Source organism: Aquila chrysaetos, chromosome 20 (genome assembly GCF_900496995.4).
Source record: "Aquila chrysaetos chrysaetos chromosome 20, bAquChr1.4, whole genome shotgun sequence".
Lineage (NCBI taxonomy): Eukaryota > Metazoa > Chordata > Aves > Accipitriformes > Accipitridae > Aquila > Aquila chrysaetos.
In genome coordinates, this window is record NC_044023.1 from 10,716,868 (window position 1) to 10,734,391 (window position 17,524).

The 17,524-nt window shown below is 40.1% G+C and overlaps 2 protein-coding genes across 33 annotated transcripts in view; one reads left to right on the forward strand and one right to left on the reverse strand.

The window, feature by feature from the left end:
- DENND6A (DENN domain containing 6A) overlaps positions 1-5,447 on the reverse strand; it is a 37,601-nt gene extending 32,154 nt beyond the window's left edge. The window contains exons 1-2 of one of the 3 annotated variants that reach the window (XM_030043531.2): positions 5,318-5,443; positions 1,422-1,557 (exon numbers count right to left, since the gene is read on the reverse strand). In XM_030043531.2, coding sequence (XP_029899391.1) covers positions 1,422-1,451 — 30 coding nt within the window. In that variant the 5' untranslated portion in view covers positions 1,452-1,557; positions 5,318-5,443. Of the gene's footprint in view, positions 1-1,421 lie in introns of all 3 variants that reach the window. The other 2 variants (XM_030043529.2, XM_030043528.2) reach the window with 2 other exon arrangements.
- A 232-nt stretch (positions 5,448-5,679) lies between these two features.
- Positions 5,680-17,524, forward strand: part of LOC115333444 (sarcolemma associated protein) — an 87,520-nt gene continuing 75,675 nt past the window's right edge. For 23 of the 30 annotated variants that reach the window (XM_029996362.2, XM_029996361.2, XM_029996368.2 and 20 more), the window contains exons 1-2: positions 5,680-5,799; positions 5,938-7,402. In XM_029996362.2, the coding sequence (XP_029852222.1) occupies positions 7,205-7,402 (198 nt within the window). In that variant the 5' untranslated portion in view covers positions 5,680-5,799; positions 5,938-7,204. The remainder of the gene's footprint in view (positions 5,800-5,937; positions 7,403-17,524) is intronic. The other 7 variants (XM_029996382.2, XM_029996383.2, XM_029996380.2 and 4 more) reach the window with 1 other exon arrangement.

The window sequence follows — 17,524 nt, forward strand, 5'->3', positions numbered from 1 at the left end:
CAAATGTTGTGTTGGCTGCTGGTTGGCCAACTTCCATCAGCTTCAGCAGGGAGTGACTGTGCAGACTGTTCATATCCACTGAGTAACACCAAAGAATTGGATAAACATCTTCTGCTCACCTCACTTACCCCCCTTCACCCCCCGCCTTGAGATTTCACTTTAAAGCAATATTTTATTTGTATTTGAAAATTAGATCTGGTCTAGTAAATACATCTATTTAAAACAAAGAAACAAACAACCAAACACCAGAAATGTCGTACTTATTTTTAAAACACTTTTCCTTATTTTTCAAACAGCCACAGAAAACATCAAACATTTAAAAAAGTCAACCTCATATTAATAGAAAAGCAACTAAGAGCTGGTTACATGATGACTATGTTCTACTAAAATGATAAAGCCATGAAAATGCCAGATATACCAACTTACCTAATTTCATTAGAAATCAAGAAACATTGTATGTAAAATTAGTTATATATTAGCATAATACTGTATTAACAGTATGCATGTTACATTATACTTATTTATATATACCATATACATATATTATCAACAGACGATACAATGTATGTTGTGTATATAAATATAGGATATATAGAGTATAAATAATACATTTTATATATAATTGTATAAATATAACACATGCATATATTTAATATACAAGGTAAATTAAATAGTATATTCAATATATGCTTACTATGTATATTACATTAATATAATTGTCTGTTATGTAGTAAGATCCTCATTTGTATACTGGGTATGAGCATCTTTTAATAAGCTTAATGCAAACTGGAAATAGGAGTAGGGAAGGGTCTGAATGAAAACAAGATAAATGGAGAATCTACCTGACAAAGGAGGATTAAACCAGCCGAGTTGCTTATTCTTTCAAAATTAATGCTGAAAGATAACGCAATTGTTCTTTATATAATCAGTCAGAGAGTTAAAAGATCAGGAACAGAAAGTCTGAAACTAAAGAACAATGATAATGCTACAATAAAAAAAGTGTAACCACCCTTCAATAAATCCGGGCTGATAATTAGAATAAATTTTCTAATCACTGGAGAAATAAGGTTTTGAACAAAGTTTTCCAACAAGAGTAGTGAGGAATAAAGTCCTTATAAGTTTTAAGGAGGAGCTTGGGGAGCTTATAAAAAGGATTTTGTATGATCACTGCCACTGGAAGCAGAGACTCAGCGGTCAGACACGTACATACCAATGCCTATATCTGTGCAGAATCTTTTACAAAGTGGTTTACATACAGTGGTTCAAACACTGTATAGCAAAGTTCATAGTTAAAACTGAAGTGGAAACCAGCTCTTAGATGTATTACAGCTTCGTGTTATCTGTGATCTTTATTAATCTAAGATAATTTGTCTCTTTTTCAATGTGATCATGAAAGCTGCAAAAAACCTATTAGAAAATACCTGTTGTTGTTTGCCAGTAACGATCATCATTCTGAGGACATGATCTTGCTCCAGTTACTTCTAATGATACACCAGTATGGACAGAGACACACTGCTAGAGAACACATTTGTAGAACATATATGTATTCACCAGCTCCTAAAACAAACAGGTATCCAAAAATTCAAATGAGATTGTTGCTGTCCCAACATACACTGCAACTACACCATTTACTCCTGTGACTGTTCAGCGATATCCACTATCATGCATGCACAGAATATTGTGAATTTTATCAAGAATTGCAACCAGAATATTTCAACAAATTGTAGAATCACCACGTCACAATAATCTTGCCACTCCTTGTTTAAATTATTTCGTGAGATCACGTCTCCTACTTAAGAAAAAATTGATTACATTTTCAGTCATTGCATCTCAAAAGCAACTATAGATCAGCAAACACTGGTCTGAGATAGTCTGACAGGCCATGCAGCTAGTCCTCCTCCCAGTCCTCTAGTGGACACAAAGTGCTTGCTGTGAACTACGTTTTTGTAGCGTTAACACCCAAATTGACACATCTATAGCTCCAGGAAAATGAACCTACTGCTCTGAAACAGTTCCTTACTTTTGACAGTTCAGCTTGTTTCTAAATGTCTCAGAAGCTACTTCTGAGGCTAGCTTGTTTTGCAAAAGATATGTTAGGATGTAAATAACAGTTCAAACTTTGCTATACGTTTCCACATTGCTCTACGTAGCAGTAAATGCCTTTATAGACTGTCATATTTTAAAATTTGGTATGGCTTAAAAGAGTGCAATTATACATAAAATTTGTTGTATTACTGAAAATCAATGCAAAACTGATTAGCAAATTGCTGATGAGTGAGTTTCAGGGATGAGAACTCAGTAGAAAACTGTGCATCTCCAAATTTCTCCTTACCTGTTTATTCTGTTTTCATTATCAGTTTGCATCTTAATTTTTATACTAGAAACTGAGCTTTTGCTATACAGCATGCCTCATTCATTCCAAATGTAAAAATCTCTCTTGAATCAGGATCTCCCACTAAGCAACTGGTTCACAACACCACTCCACTGACAATCTTAATCTGATGTATATTAATATTTTGGTAGCTTTTAGATCATCATTGCACAATACTCAGAAATCTGGCACTGAGTTGCCTAGAACGATGCTCAGTGTTTTTCTTCTCTAGTCAGTTACAGTTAACTTAGAATTCACAACAGGCTTCCTTCAGCAAAATATCTTATTTTACATGAAGTCATTAAGACCAAAGAATCTCTCCTGCGCTTTCACACACTCAAGCCCAAATCCAGATATTTGGCAGGTATGCACATAAACTCTACCTCTGCTGCATTTCATCATCCTGAAACAGACACTAGCTCTTTAGGGGACAAATGTGACAGTCACCTCCCTTCCATTTCCCTTATCCAAGATGGCTCTAGAGCAGGCTGTTTCTGCCCTCAGCTATGATGGCTATCATAAAATTTTTATGGACTTCCTGCCCGGAAGAAGGATGGCCACCTAAGTGGCATCTTGCTGCCCTTACCTAACATGGCTACCAAAGCTCACTGCCTCTTTTGGTTGTGTGGCAAACAGTGGTTCGCAGAAACGAAGCATGAGCTTACATGTCCTCCTTACTCCTCCTGAGCACAGTGCAGCGGCTGAGCATTTTATACCGAACTCTTTTCATCCACCTGTTGCTTTCCACAGTTCTAAGATGGACACTTTCTGGTAAGCATCAAATACCTCATAAAATACCCATACAATAGTTGTATATCATTTCAGAATGCAACCACTTTCTATATTTTTAACTTAGTCTATGAGTCTGCCCCGATAACTTTTGAACTTGTTAGGCAATTTGAAACAGGAGTAAAAAAGTCTGAGAGATAACTAAACCCATCCAACTTCTCTGAAAGCTGGCACCCATACAGAAAAGGAAGGCTTAAATTAATGCCCTCGCTGAAAAGTAGGTAGAACTCTGTTGTTACATGAGCCACTTGGCAGCGCCAAAAAGTGTTAGAAAGGCAGCTGGCACGTACCATTGCTTTCCCCGTGGGACTGTCAAAATGGGATTTCTCCAGGGGACGGAGAAGGGTTCAGGATACTGTAATACAGCAGTGGCTTACAGTTTAAAGGAGACAGATATTTAGAGTATTAGTTTGTTCTATTGGTCGCAGAAAGACTTGAGAAAGATACTGTACACACTATACAGTATGAAATTTGTTTGAATCTCAGGATCTAAAAATTATACTTACAGAGAACATCAGAAAAATATATCCACTGCTCAGTTTATCTTTTTAACTTGATTCTCTTAGGCCCTATAGATGGTAATGGTTCTTCATGTTTAATTTTACTTTCAGACTCCTTTCTCCATTAAACATGCATACAAAAATATAAAACATGCTCTCATAAACGTTCTTGTCATTCCAACACCTGTAGTACCCTTTGTTCCCACCTTTTATGACTTTGCAATTCCAAAACGTTCTCAATTATTTCTACTTTTGCAACTCTTTCCCTCAAATCTAACTCCTGATGGACTTAAATTTATTCCTCATTTTCCCCATCCTCTTTTTATATCCCTTTCCTTCCCCCTTTTGATTAATTATGGCACCTTGTGTGCTATAAGCAATAGCCATATGGAATTTCCATTTACTTAAAAAAATGAGTAAATTAGGAATATATTTATCACAATAGTACAATTTCATAAACAAGCTGATGAAAGCCATGAAGTGGTGTGCAAGATATTTTTTCATTTTTCTCCTGTCAGGAGAATTGAAAACTATGGACATACAGTCCTAAAGCTTCCACCTATTAGTCCTTCTTTTTTTGTCTTCAAAAATCAGACTTGTCTCTCATCTTGGATCTCATTTCTTTGCTTCAAACACAGATGTTACAGCCTGGTTTTGCTGTCTTTTTCTCATTGGATCATTGGAAGAAAACAGAAGAAATCTAGGCTGTAATGAATCACCCCCCCCCCCCCCCTTCACAGTGCAGTCAGAAAGGGAAAAAAAAATGAAGACAGCCCTGAGATTTTACTGTGCTATAACTAATAACACAGCAATCATGCTTTCTCTCATACACTGCACTGCCTTACCTCAAATGTTGCTTATTTCCCTCACATATTGCTGGCTAAACTGCCTGGCCCAACTCCACTTCTCTCCTCCACAGCCGCCTGGCCTTTCTGGCATCCTGGCATCAGAGAAACCTGCCATACCCCTAATCCTAACACCTTGTCACAGAATAATTATAGTGCTGGCACAACTCCAACATCTATCTTATATCAATCAATCTCCAGTTGTTTGCTTTATAGGGAATGACAGACTTAAAAATGAATTCAGACCTGAGAGACCTGTTAGGCACTAGCCTACCGTATGACCTTGAAAGAGTAACAACCTTTCCTTGGCTTCTAGAAAATGGGGATAAATATGACCTTGGATGATGCTCCAAGACCTGCTGAGGGAAAACACTGCACCAGTGACCCCACCTCTGTCCTGCCCTGACCTTTCTCTGTCACTCTGCCTTGAGCTTGCAGTTACCACTTCAAGGGCTCCCCCCCGGCTCCAGCTGCCAACCCGTAACTAGAGACGGCAAAACACGGCCAGCGTTCCTCCCTCGCCAAGACACGTCAAATGACACTGCGGCTTCCAAAATGTTCAACCTGGGATCATAAAACGCCAATAAGAGCACGGGGAAAGCAGGAGGATGCGGGGGAGACTCCTGCACTCTCGCCGGAGAGCTCTGCTGCTAACGTGTGACCCCAGTTTCTCCTCAGGGTTCCCCTACTCAACGGCAGACGAGCCCCGCTCCCTCGCTCCCTCGCTCCCTCGCTCCCTCCCTCCCCAAGGCAGCGCTGAGGAGAACAGGGGAGGGGAAAGAGATGGCACCCGGCCCCGGGGGCTCACTCACCTCAGAGACCTGCCCCCGCTCCCACCTGCTAACACGTCCTAGCTGTGCCCTTCCGCAGCAGCCCCTCTCCCCCTTTTCCCGCTTCACAGGAGACCGCCCGGCCCCCCGCACCCCTCACGGCTCAGCCCGCCGCCCACCTCCCCTCACAAGCGCACCCCCCCGCCCCCCGCACTACCCCCCCCCCTCCGCCCCGCGCACCCGGAAGAGGGCGGCAGCGGTCACGGGGCGGAGCCTCGGCCGCTGCCGCAGCTTCACTGGGCGCAGCGCGCCGGCGCAGCCCCCGCTCCCGCGCCTGCGCAGCCGCCCGCGCGGAGGCTGGAGGCGGCCGGCGCGCCTTCCCTTTGGTCAGGCCCCGCTGAGGACGGCTCCTCCCTCCGCCACCGCCTGCCCTCCCCCCCCCCCGACCCCCGCCCCTCCCCGGCAGCGCCGCGGCTGCTACACCGGGTAGGTTTCCAGTCACTATGGCGGCCGCTGCGCTGAAGGTAAGGGAGGGAGCGGAGCCCTGGTGCGCCCCGTGCCTCCCTCGGGGCCGGGCAGCGCTAGGCCGGCGGGGAGGGGGGAGGCGCGGGGCCGCGCCGGGCGAGGGACGCGTCTGACCCGGTTTGTTTTCGGCTCTGCAGGTCGGAGGAAAGTTTTCGTGGTCGGCGGCTGCCTGAGAGGCAGAGCTACCGAGCGGGGAGGCGTCCGGGCCCGGCCGCCAGGCCTCTCCCGCCGCCGGGCCAGCGGAGCCGCGCTCGGCGGGCGGAGAGCGCGGGGGGCTGAGGAGCGGGCCCCCCTCATGCGCAGCCACCTGCGGAGGGGCTGAGCGGAGCGGAGGGGACGCCGCCTCTCCCGGCCCGCCGCTCCCCGCGCCGGGGGCTTCTGGCGGAGACTTCCTGGAGCCCCCCCCCCGCTCGCCTCCCTCCTCCGCCGGCCCCCGCGCCCCCGCCCGCCCGCCGCCAGCAGACCCCGCCGCCAGCCGCCCCGCCGCGGAGGGACGCTTGCCCGCTGCTGGCAGCCGGAGCCATCGCGGGCACCGCCTGGGAGCAACCTGTCAGTGCACCTCGTAGGCCGTCCCCGAAGGACCCTTCCCACGCGTTAGTGTCCCCCGTCCCCCCGCGCCCCGAGGGAAGGAGAGTTTGAAGCCCTCTCCATGCCTTATCAAGTTCTTATCTGAGCGGCTGCCTGAACCTGTAGACCAGTTCAGCTTTATCTGGTGTAGGGGAGGAAAACAGCATAGCTCTCATACCCCATCCTAAATCGAGGACCACCTTATTTTGCTTTGGTTTAATACGTGAAGATGGTGAAATGCGGATTGCTGTGTGAAGCGACTAGATCCCTGTTGCGGAGTGAGGGCTTCGTATTCACCTTCCAACTCCTGATCTGTGTGCTTTGAGAGAGGACGCTAATCCTCCTCCCTCATTCCCCTTCCCTAAACCTTTCCTTGCTTCCATGTTGCATTGGTCAGAATTTTGGTCAGTGTTGTTTACGGAAGGGGGGGGGGAAAGAAGGCAGTTGAGGTTACAAACAAAAGTACTCGTATGACTCATCTACTTGGATTTAAGACTTTCTATCCTTCTTTCAAGGAGCCTTTGCTTCTCTTTGAAGGAATCAGATGCTTGTTCCTATTCTTCCAGAGGAGGATGGATTGAAAGTTGTACATTTTAGACTTTTTTTGGGCCACTGCTGATAGTATTAAAAGACATAATGGGGCTTTTTCACTGGATTATTGCCAGAATTAGTTTACACACTGAAACAATGAGTTGTTAGGCCTCTCATATGATAATGTTTGTCCTGCTTTAATATAAAGTTGCTGTGGAGGTTTGGGTTAAAAATTGTGGAGGACAGTCTGCATCCGAAGAGGCTCTCTTCATCTCTGGTCGGTGTGGCAACCCCAATCTGTCCTCGATGCCTTCAGCCTTGGCCATCTTCACTTGCCGCCCGAACTCTCATCCATTTCAGGAGCGTCATGTCTACCTGGACGAGCCCGTCAAGATTGGCCGCTCAGTGGCTCGCTGCCGGCCAGCTCAGAACAACGCAACTTTTGACTGTAAGGTGCTGTCCAGGAACCATGCTCTTGTGTGGTTTGATCACAAGACAGGCAAGGTAAGATGTCTTCTTTATTTAAAAATAATGACCTGCACGTTTGTTTTAGCAAGTCCCTGTAGATTGCAGATCACTTTCGTTTTACTGTAATAAATATGGTTGCATGTGGAAGGAGTAAGATTTGTGTTACAGTTAAAATGATTATGTTTCAGGTAAGGTGATAATTTCTTACTACGCAGAAACTTTAAATATTAAAAGTACATAAAACAGTTGAAATGGTGATAAGTACTGAAAAATTTGCATGCGTATTATTAATTGCTGGAAGTATGTGATTTTGAGGTGAGTAATACAAATCTGAAAGCATGGGCTTGTCTGAATATAATGGTGTAAGTATTTTTTCAAATGCTGAGAAATTGCTATTTTATCTCAGCATGTAAAGAAATCTCATTGTGAGGAGCGTCAAAAACCGGATTTAAAAAAAACAGCTGGGTTGGTTTGGTACTCTTCCTACTTGCCCTTTTGAAATTTTATAAAGAGTATTTTGTTGTTTGGGTCTGATAGAAGCTTTGTTACTGGCAGCAGGAGTGTAACAAATGGCATGCAAGATATTTCCTCATTGATAGTGAAAATGGTTTTAAAATATATCCTGTGTTGTCTTAACAGTGTCTCTTAAAAGGCTAGCTGTCTGGTTAAGTGAAATTAAGAGGTTCTGTAGTGCATGTTTTGTCCACTAGGGATTGAACTGGGACAAGTAAAGTTATTTTACTTAATGACTGTCAAGTTAATTTTAAATATCCAGCAAGAAATGAGCGAAGTGCAGATTTCAGTTGCTCAGCGCTGTATTTTTTTTTTCTTCCAAATGTATTGATGTTATGTCCTAGAACTTCATATGCTCTAAATCAGCTGGTTTCTAGCTTCGCAGCATGCCCTTCTATGAAATGCGGTCAGTGTAGCTCTTGATTTTAAGAATAATATGGTCTGTAATTAATGCAGTAATTTTTAGTAGTATGACACAGCATAAGGAACAGTACAACTCAGTCAAAGTTCTTAAACCTTCCATTGTTAACTATCCTATGTTATGCAATACCTGGGCATGATGGGACTAGACAAGCGTTTAATTTTTTAAGGCTGGGTTATGGCATGGCTTTCAAGTTACCTGCACGTAATTGTGCAAACTGCTATCTGTATTAGTGTTTCATTAAGCATGTTGTTTTGGCTCTGTTATGTATGTGATGTGCATTCTCGCACACTTTAGAAAACTTAAGTGCATGAAACAGTTTCAATTTAACCTTAGTTTTTAACCTTTCTTGTTTGACTCAACAAAGTAAAATGTTCCAATTTATTGTACTGTTTTTAAATTAAAAAATATTATGCATATAGCTTTTTATCAACAATTCTCATGATTTATAAAGATTTTAAGGCCCCCATGTGCTCTTTTATGGTTACAAATAGCCTAGCCATATTAAAGATGGTTAATTTGACAAAGCGTGTTGAGTGTTGAGCAAGACTGCTAACTAACAAGCTTAAAAGACAGTCAGTTGTGGGGTTTTTGTTTGTTTTTAAATTTCAGTTACCTTTGGCTTTATCTAGCTGATCTAAAATAGAAACTTGGTAGTAGTAAATAAGAGGATGGTATGCGATAGTTCTTGAGATACTGTCATGTGAGGATTTGATGGGGATCTTGATGAAAATTGCCCGGGTGGGTGTCGGGATCAGTAGCCATAGTGATCAACTAAAGAGGGGGTTTAAGGTCATGCATAGGCATACATTACTGTAAATGTTACATGTTAGATGTTGTAGTACTATAAAAGGTTTAAAGCATTGATAAAGTGGTATGGAGAATTTTGGATTCTGTGTGTGTTTCTTGGCAATATGGTCTGGTTTTTCATCTGGTTGAGTATCAGAATGCTAAATTGTGAGATAGTTGGAGGAGAGGAAGAAATGCATCATTGCAGACAGTAAATATAAATGCTGTTGTGAAAAGGCAGGTAGAAGATGTTGGCAAATACAGTCTTAATCTTGAATTGCAAAAACTACTTTAAAGAATTCTGTGGTGTTTTCACAGTACAAAAAAACCCTTAAAGCTATGACAGAACATTTGCATGCAGGAATGTTTATTATCATTGTTTACAGAACTTCTAATAAGTACATATCATTTAGGACTATGTCATTATCCTATCAATGAACTTTATTTAAACCTGCATAAATTCTTTTTGCCACAGTATTCGTAAACTTTTCTTAGAAGCTTATATACAGGACTTCTATCTTTCGTAAAACTCAGAATTTATAAAAGACTTTGAAATGTTAATTTAGTAACAGAGAGAAACCTTCAAATAATTCAAAATGATTCATGAATGATCTGGGGCTGCAGTTCCAAAAGTCATGGACTTTGACTACACCAGTTTCTGGAATTCCCAGTCACTCAGTCCAGTCTCTGTGCTGCCTCCTGAGAGGTGCCTTTCATTTATACTCTAATTTTTGTTTTCTTGAGTGTTTGGAGTTTTGTTTCTTTTGTTTTAGTGAATCATGTGAGTGATCCTGTTTACTACATAGACTGTAAACTATTGTGGCAACATAATCTGTAAAGAAGGGTAGAAACTGAAGAGAGGGAGCATCAGTAAGCAGTGGCAAGGAAACTAGTACACTTTTTTTTTTTGTGGCAGAGGTAGGCTTCAGCTGAAGTATGTCACATAAACAGACCAAGTTGAAGATGACATGTTACTTACAATTGAAAGATGTGAATGTTTACTTTGTATAAAGGCACTTTAATTATGCATGGAAAAAGTTATGTGCCCAAAGGAGATAATGTCTATGTAACACCAGCATTATTAAGGATAAAAGTAGGATAAGTCTTCAAGATCACCAGTAAATAGCAATTAAAAGTAGATATTTAAAGTTGGATTTGCTTTTAAAAATATTTTTAACATAATATGTAAGCCTAAAAATCTATAAGATAAAGGTGGAAGGAGGTGGTGCAGGCAATACCTGTACTCAGACTTTTTCTGTGCTTAGTAATACTTCTATAGACAACCAGTGCAATGCTTTGTTTTGCTTGTGTTTGTAGAAACAGTGTAATATCTCCTTGTGGATTTTTCATACAGCAATAACATTAGAAGCTTATGCTTAGAATTGATTTTTTTTTGATTAATTACAAGTTAATGAATCTTCTTAAGAGATGCCTGAAAAAGTGAGTCACTAGATATGTAGCAAGTGGATGTTGTGCTGAGCATGGAGCATTCCAAAAAGTGTGAATGAAAGCAAAATAAAAAGTGGGCTGTAGTTCAGAAAATTTAAATAAGTTTGTTTAGCTTCTATCATTGTATATGGGCAGAAATTCTGTAAAAACTGCTTAATTGAAATAGTCTTAAACTTGAGGTTTTGGGGGGGGGGTTGTTTGTATTTTCTTGGTTTGTGGGTTTTTGTTTTGTTTTGTTTTGATTTTGTTTTTAAAAATAAGCAAGTTGAAGACCCTTGAGAATTTTTATGTGAATTCTCCCAGGCTGAAATGCTTCTGGCAGATGTGGTGGAAGCTTTTAGTAGAAACCTGAAGTTTCCGACAGATATCCAGGCTTTCAAAAATTGGAATTACTCAGTGCCTTAGTTTGTTGTGAGTGGCTATTATAAGTACCTTTTATAAAGAATTCATTGTCATAGCTTACCAAAGGCACTGAAAAACTGTATGAGAAACAAAGTATTTTCTTAGACCAAAAGGACTCCAAATAACTGGTCATTTTTAACAACTGAAAAAAAATGTGTAAGCACAAGTTGTTGTGTTAAGGTGGTAGCTAATACTACTGTTTTCATTTAATTCAAAGTGGGCATGAATTGAATTGAGCACATTCATAGTATCTTGGTTACAGAAATGCTAACTAGTAAATTGAGAGCCAAATAGTCCACATGATAGCAAATTAAACTTAAGGCTGTCCTTTATGGCTTCCAGGCTTAAACTATGTGAGTTAATGTTACAGAACACGTCCTGCAGGGAGCATGCTCTTTAAAGAAAACGAACAAACCCTGCCCCCCCCCCCCCCCCCCCAACCCAAAACCACCCACCAAAAACCAAACCCCAAACAAACCAAAAACGAGCACCCCAAAACAACAACCCCAAAGGTACAGGCAGGGAATTACAGACTGGCTAGCTTTGTTTGAGTCCCTGGGAAAACCATGGAACAAGTTTTGAAACACTTTCCTGGGCACATGAAGATGATGATTTGGTAAGGGACAGTATGGATTTAGCAGGCATAAATCATGCCTGACAGGTCTGATTGCCTTGTATGATAAAATGACTAGATTTGTGGGCAAGGGAGAGCAGTGCACACTATTTACCTTGGCCTTTAGCAGGGCTTTGACTGTTTCCCACGATGGTCTTGTGTCTAAGTTAGGGCACTGCAGTCTGGATGTATGGACAACTAGGTGAGTGAAATAAAACTGGTTTGAGGATCAAGCTCAGTGGTAGTGGTTAGTAGGTGGTGCTCTACCTGGATGCTGGTAACAAGCAGAATACAGCAGGAGTCTATATTATGACCCGTCCTGTTTAACATTTTTATCAATGACCTGAAGGACATGGTGAAGTACACTCTAGTCAAGTTTGAAGATGACACCAAATCTGGAAGTGTTGGTGTGGTGGGGAATGAGTTGATAGGCTCAAGGACAAGGCGACCATCCAGGGGGACCTGACCTTGCTGAAAGGACAGACAGGAGCCTCAGGAGTCTGAACAAGGACAAATGTGGAGTCCTGCACTGGGAAAGTAAGAACCCTTTGCAGCTTGTTAGACCATGTCTAGGATAGTGCATCTAATTTTGGACCACAAATGCAAGAAATACATTGATAAACAGGAGCTGAAGGATCATATGCTCTCTTTTCTTGCTGTATGGTACTAAGGATAAAAGTATATTGACCATGAAAGAAATAAGAGAAAGAATTTGTAAAAAGGAATTATGTTGTTCACTTAACATCACATAGAATGTTTTGTGGATATCAAGGATTTGGCAAGATTCAAGAAGTATAGGACACCTTCTCTGGACATTGTGTGTGTTCAGAACTATTTTAGTAAATCTGTCTTACAAAATTTAGTGAGATGTGAAAAATTGTATTTGGGGTTGCAGGATTTTAATGGGAGATTTTTTTCTGTTTCTTCCTATAGAGATTCCTGTATGATACTCTGGGCTATTGGTGCTGACCTATGTAGAGGATGCTTAATTTCTCATCTGTCAGTAGCATTTCTTTTGGTAGATACCATGTCTGTTACTTATTTTTTCCTCTGTTACAGCTTTTCAGCTTTGTTATGATTGTTGTCTGTGACAGCTGAACAAATGTTTTATTTTTCAGTACTTTTGATGCTGCTATATGCTTGCAGTCTGTAGTGTCTGTAGAGAAGACACTTCATCTTCCAAACACTGAATGTTTATTCCAAGTGCCCTGGGAGACTGACCTGGGGTCTGCTATAATGCACTAAGGTGAAATTCAGTGCTTAGATGCTTTTGGTAAGAGGGTGATGTCAGCCAGCCCTTACATACACACCTGTTAATATTTTTATGTAAGTGCTTTTCATCCTGAATGAACTATGCAATATTATGCTGATATGATCATAAGAGTAGTATGGACTATGGAGCTCTCGGTTTCGGCAAACTTCACTGCCACACTTCCTTTAGAACACAGTGTAGGAGTGCTGGTGGCCATTTATAGTAGAGGTAAGTTGCTGCTGACAAGGATTTCCCTGCAGAGATACCATCTAGAGCCACTGCTGCAGAGCTAATACTGTAATTCTTGGAGCTGATCCATTGCAGTCATGATGCATCTATCCTGAGCCAGGAACACCAACACATTGATTAGGTTTTAAAAACAAACAAATCCCTTTTGTAGTTGCAATGAATTTTTACAAACTTCAAATTAATCAGGTTACTTAGTAATGAAGGCCAGTAAATGTGTTTTCCTTAGGTCTCTAACGGGATGGTTTGGGTTTGCTCCTGGTCCCATGCTTATAAATGTAAACCTTGCCTCCCTAATACACTGTGATTATATAAAATTCTTTTTGACTTTTACTTTCTTTCATGTTAGTTGCAGCAATCCATTGATCATTTGCAGGTGGATTACGTTACATTGGAAAAATACTTTTGATTTGGCTTTGCCCTCTCATTTTTCTTACTGAATTTGAACAGTTTTGGTTGCTTATTTATTTAATTTAAGTAATTGAATTTATGTATGCTGTCAAGGAGCATGTGGGTTAGTAGTGTCTAACTGTGTCAATGTGCTACTTTGTGTTGATTTTAATCTGTTCTGGCTAAACCTCTGCGAAATGTGTAGACAAATACTCAGCTGTTTTGTTGCATTTTGGATTTTGTCATTTCTTTTAATAGATATTATAAAGTGAAAATTATTGTTTGTGGAACCTGGCAAGTGAAAAGGAAGGAAGAATGCTGCCTTCATCCCTAAAGCTAGCAATTTTACAGGCTATTGCTACGAAATTATACAATTGTTTATTGTCTCTGGATTTTCTTTTGAATCGCATCAATAATTGCTTCCTGTTAATGTTGCTCACTTGCTGAGAGTTTGGATTATCTAAGAGCTCTGAGTTTTGTTAAATCTTGCTGTGACAAGATTAACATTCCCAACTTGTCTTTCTTTCCAGAAACATTTCTGCTTATCACAGAATTGTTGGAAGAAGGCTTACAGTAGTGTCATGTTTTTGTTGAGTATAGACAAGCATTTTTTCAGTTTGCGTTAGGAGTGGGAACCTCAGGCAGAGAGATGGATTGGACTGTACCATCTTAAGCCCCTGCAAGAAGACATATCTGTCTGCCAGAGGCCCAGAACAGTTTCCTTTTTGAAAAGGAAAATCATTGTGCTGGAGCCAGACACTTAATCAGATAACAATTTTTGTGTTATGTTGTACCAGACACATATGTATGTGATTGAGCAATGTCTTAGAGTTTATTTCAGTCTTGAGAAAGTATAAATAAATGATGAACTTCCAGCAGGCTTATAACAGAAAGTCCAAAATCCTGTAGCAACACTGTAGTTGAGTGGAAAAACAAAGAAAATGCTAGCAGCAGTTTGACTTTTTTTTTTTTTTTTTTTTTTTTTTTTACTTTTCTAAAAATGTAAAAGTACTGGGATTCGTTAAGGGTAGTTAAGGGCATGAAGAATTTATAGTATCTTTGCAAAGCTAAAGAACATTTCAGTATTGACAGTTGAACTATGCTGCATACTGGAGGAAAATACATGCTATTCTTAGATCTTTTTAGGTTATAAAACAACAGGAAGCAACCACTGAAAACACTGAAGAATTGACAAGATGGACTTAATCACAAATGTTCTAATAGTGTAAAATAGTGAGAACTTGTAACTAAATACAAAAATATTGACAGTATTGTGCTACTGTTAAAGTAAGTTTGTCCCCAGTTGAAACATCTTGTTCAGTTTTGGTTTTCATATGATAATTCAAATATGTTAAAAATATTTATTGACAGAAAGACTTAGATATAGGAAACGTGCAATGTCTGAGATGTCTGTTCTTACATAGCTTCCATATAAGTGACCTTTTGTTCTTGTATTAAGACTATTGAAAATAAAACTAAGAACAAGTTATTAATGCTGTATATTCTCATAATTACAGTTGTAATAGTTCTTCTATAAAAATAAAATGAATGCAAGAGCTTAAGATACAGGACTTGTGAATGCTTTAACTGTGTATTGAGTAATAAACTTTTTAAAGGAAGGAATGGAAATGCTTATGTTTCAAATCAAGGAAGAAAAGTTTTGTTATGGGCCAAATAGATATGTGTACAGTAGGTTCTTTTGAAGATATTTGGTACTGGCTGCTGCTATTTGTATATACCATTAGTCCTATCTGATATGGCAGGTTTTGCTCTTAACTGGCACTTTTTCAAAGAGTTGTTCCTTTTCTGGATGTTGAGCAAGACTATGTTTAAACATAGATTTTTCTAAAACTTTGATGTCTTTGATGCAATATTATTAATGATCTGTAAGAGGTTTTTTTGCTTGTTTAAACCCCTGCCCCCCCCCCAGCAGATTTTGATGACTCTGCCTTGCTTTCTATCTTTTAATTGCTTTTCTTGAAGTGTAATAGTTAACTGTATAGGTTAGAAGCCATATCTCTTGGTTTTGCAAAGCTTGGCTTTTAGCCTGGCTACCTGTTTACCTTTCAAATTTCTGGTGACCTTTCCCAGTAATTCCTAGCACAGTTAACTGTCATTCTTCTCTTTTTTTGGTTGTTAGCTATAATAGTTGAATGGACTTATGGGCAATAGCATTGCAAATCAGTTTTGGTGATATTACTTGTGATTTTATTCTGGCATTGCTGTTCTCTGCACTTAAACTTACTGTTTCCAGGTGCTTGAAAAATCTGAAAGCTTTCGGGAGGTGTAATGAATTACTTGTAATTCTTCACATTTTCTATTTTGTTATTTTAAAAAAAAGATTTTTTTTTTTTTTTTTTTTTTTTTTAAATATCTGGTTGTGGAAGAATCCATTCTGCAGCCAAACTATTTTTTCAGGTCTTTGATCTTGGTAGGTAATTGCAACTCGTTGTTGTTTCCTTGCTATCATTACAAGGATTCCTCTTGCTGAATGCCAGAGGATTTTTAAGGCTATGTGGAGTTAATATAATCACATATTAGTAAGGGACAAAGAGTAAGTTTGGTAAAGTTTCTTTTGTTTCTATGGGTTCCAGAGCTGTAAGTCATTATGTATAGTTTGGCTGGTACCTACTTTGAGGGGAGTTACAATACTATGAACAAGGACAGCCAAATTCTATGGCACGGATGTACTGTCAGAGGATAAGTTAGGTTGGTATGGACCTCTGGAGGTCATCCAGTCCAATCCTCTGCTCCGCAGCAGGTCTAATTAGTTTAGGTTGCTTGTGGACTTGGGATAGAATTTTGGGTACAAAATTAATCCCTACCAACAAATAAGCTTCTGAGGACAGGGTCAGGCATATTTGCTAGGTAGGCTAGCTTATGTTGCTGTTGTCTTAAGTTATGTTCTGAACTTTCAGCGTGTGTGTGTGTGTGTGTGTGTATGTATATATAAAATAGTATTATGAAATACCTGGAGTACTTCTTTTATAGTGCAACTTAAAATTACCTCCGAAATGTGTCAGATAGAAATTCTTTTAAAATTTACCTGGAGGAAAAGAAGCACTGAATGAAAGACATAAGAATGTTCCTAGTTCCACCCCTAATTCCAAAAGGGTGGAAATAATACAACACTTTCACTTACAGCTCTCAACCACTACTTCCTTTTTAAGAACTCAAAGGGGAAATGAATGGTTTTTTTCCAATCTTCCCCTTTGAGGAGTTTTCCTAGACTGCATATTCCAGAAGTTGTAAGGGAAAACCAGGAATACAAATCACAGAAAGGGCATATTTGTTTTTGCAATCTCTGTAACTAGTTGACATTATGTAAAACTACAGGTTGTGCTGTTTAAGCAGGGCTTTTGGTAGGTATATAAATAATGTCTGTGACGTCAAAGGCCAATGATTTGGTCTATGAACAGAAGCCTTTCTATGTAATTAAAGGAAGAACTGCTAGACTGCTATTATATTAATAGTATGTTACCTATAACATAGAAAGGCATGTGGATATTCTAAGTCTATTTGAATGCTCTTTGCCTATGGTGTCATCCTGATTTTGAGTTAAATTTATGAATCTGACTGTTAATGAGGAAGTTAAAAGTGTGTATGCTGTGTTTGGATAGCTTTTAACTTTCATGTGAACAGAAGGGAAAATGTTTTTGGTGCTTTTTGTACTTGAACAAATGCATTGCATTGACACACATAGACAACTTTCTCTGAAAAACTTGGTTTTTTGTTTTGGAATCTGTGTACACATGCTACCTCACCTACTGAAATCAGTACAGGTTATGCATACATCCTATTGCGGAATACTGCCTCCTGATAAATTTAATGCTTATCTACATTTTAGCTGCAGGTTGACTTACTCTGACCCCATGTTCCAGAAATGGGAAGGATTAGTCTGGCAAAACACTGCACCAGCATCGCTGTCCTGCTTGCTTTGAGCCACTCTGGGACATCCAGATTGCATTCCTGTGGGCTCTTTAGGTCATCCTGTTCTGGGATTTTGCCTGCTTCACAGCCTGGTGTGAATGTGCCTGCAGTTGAACAATTTTATACGCAGATGTGCAGATAGGTGGTTTTTTT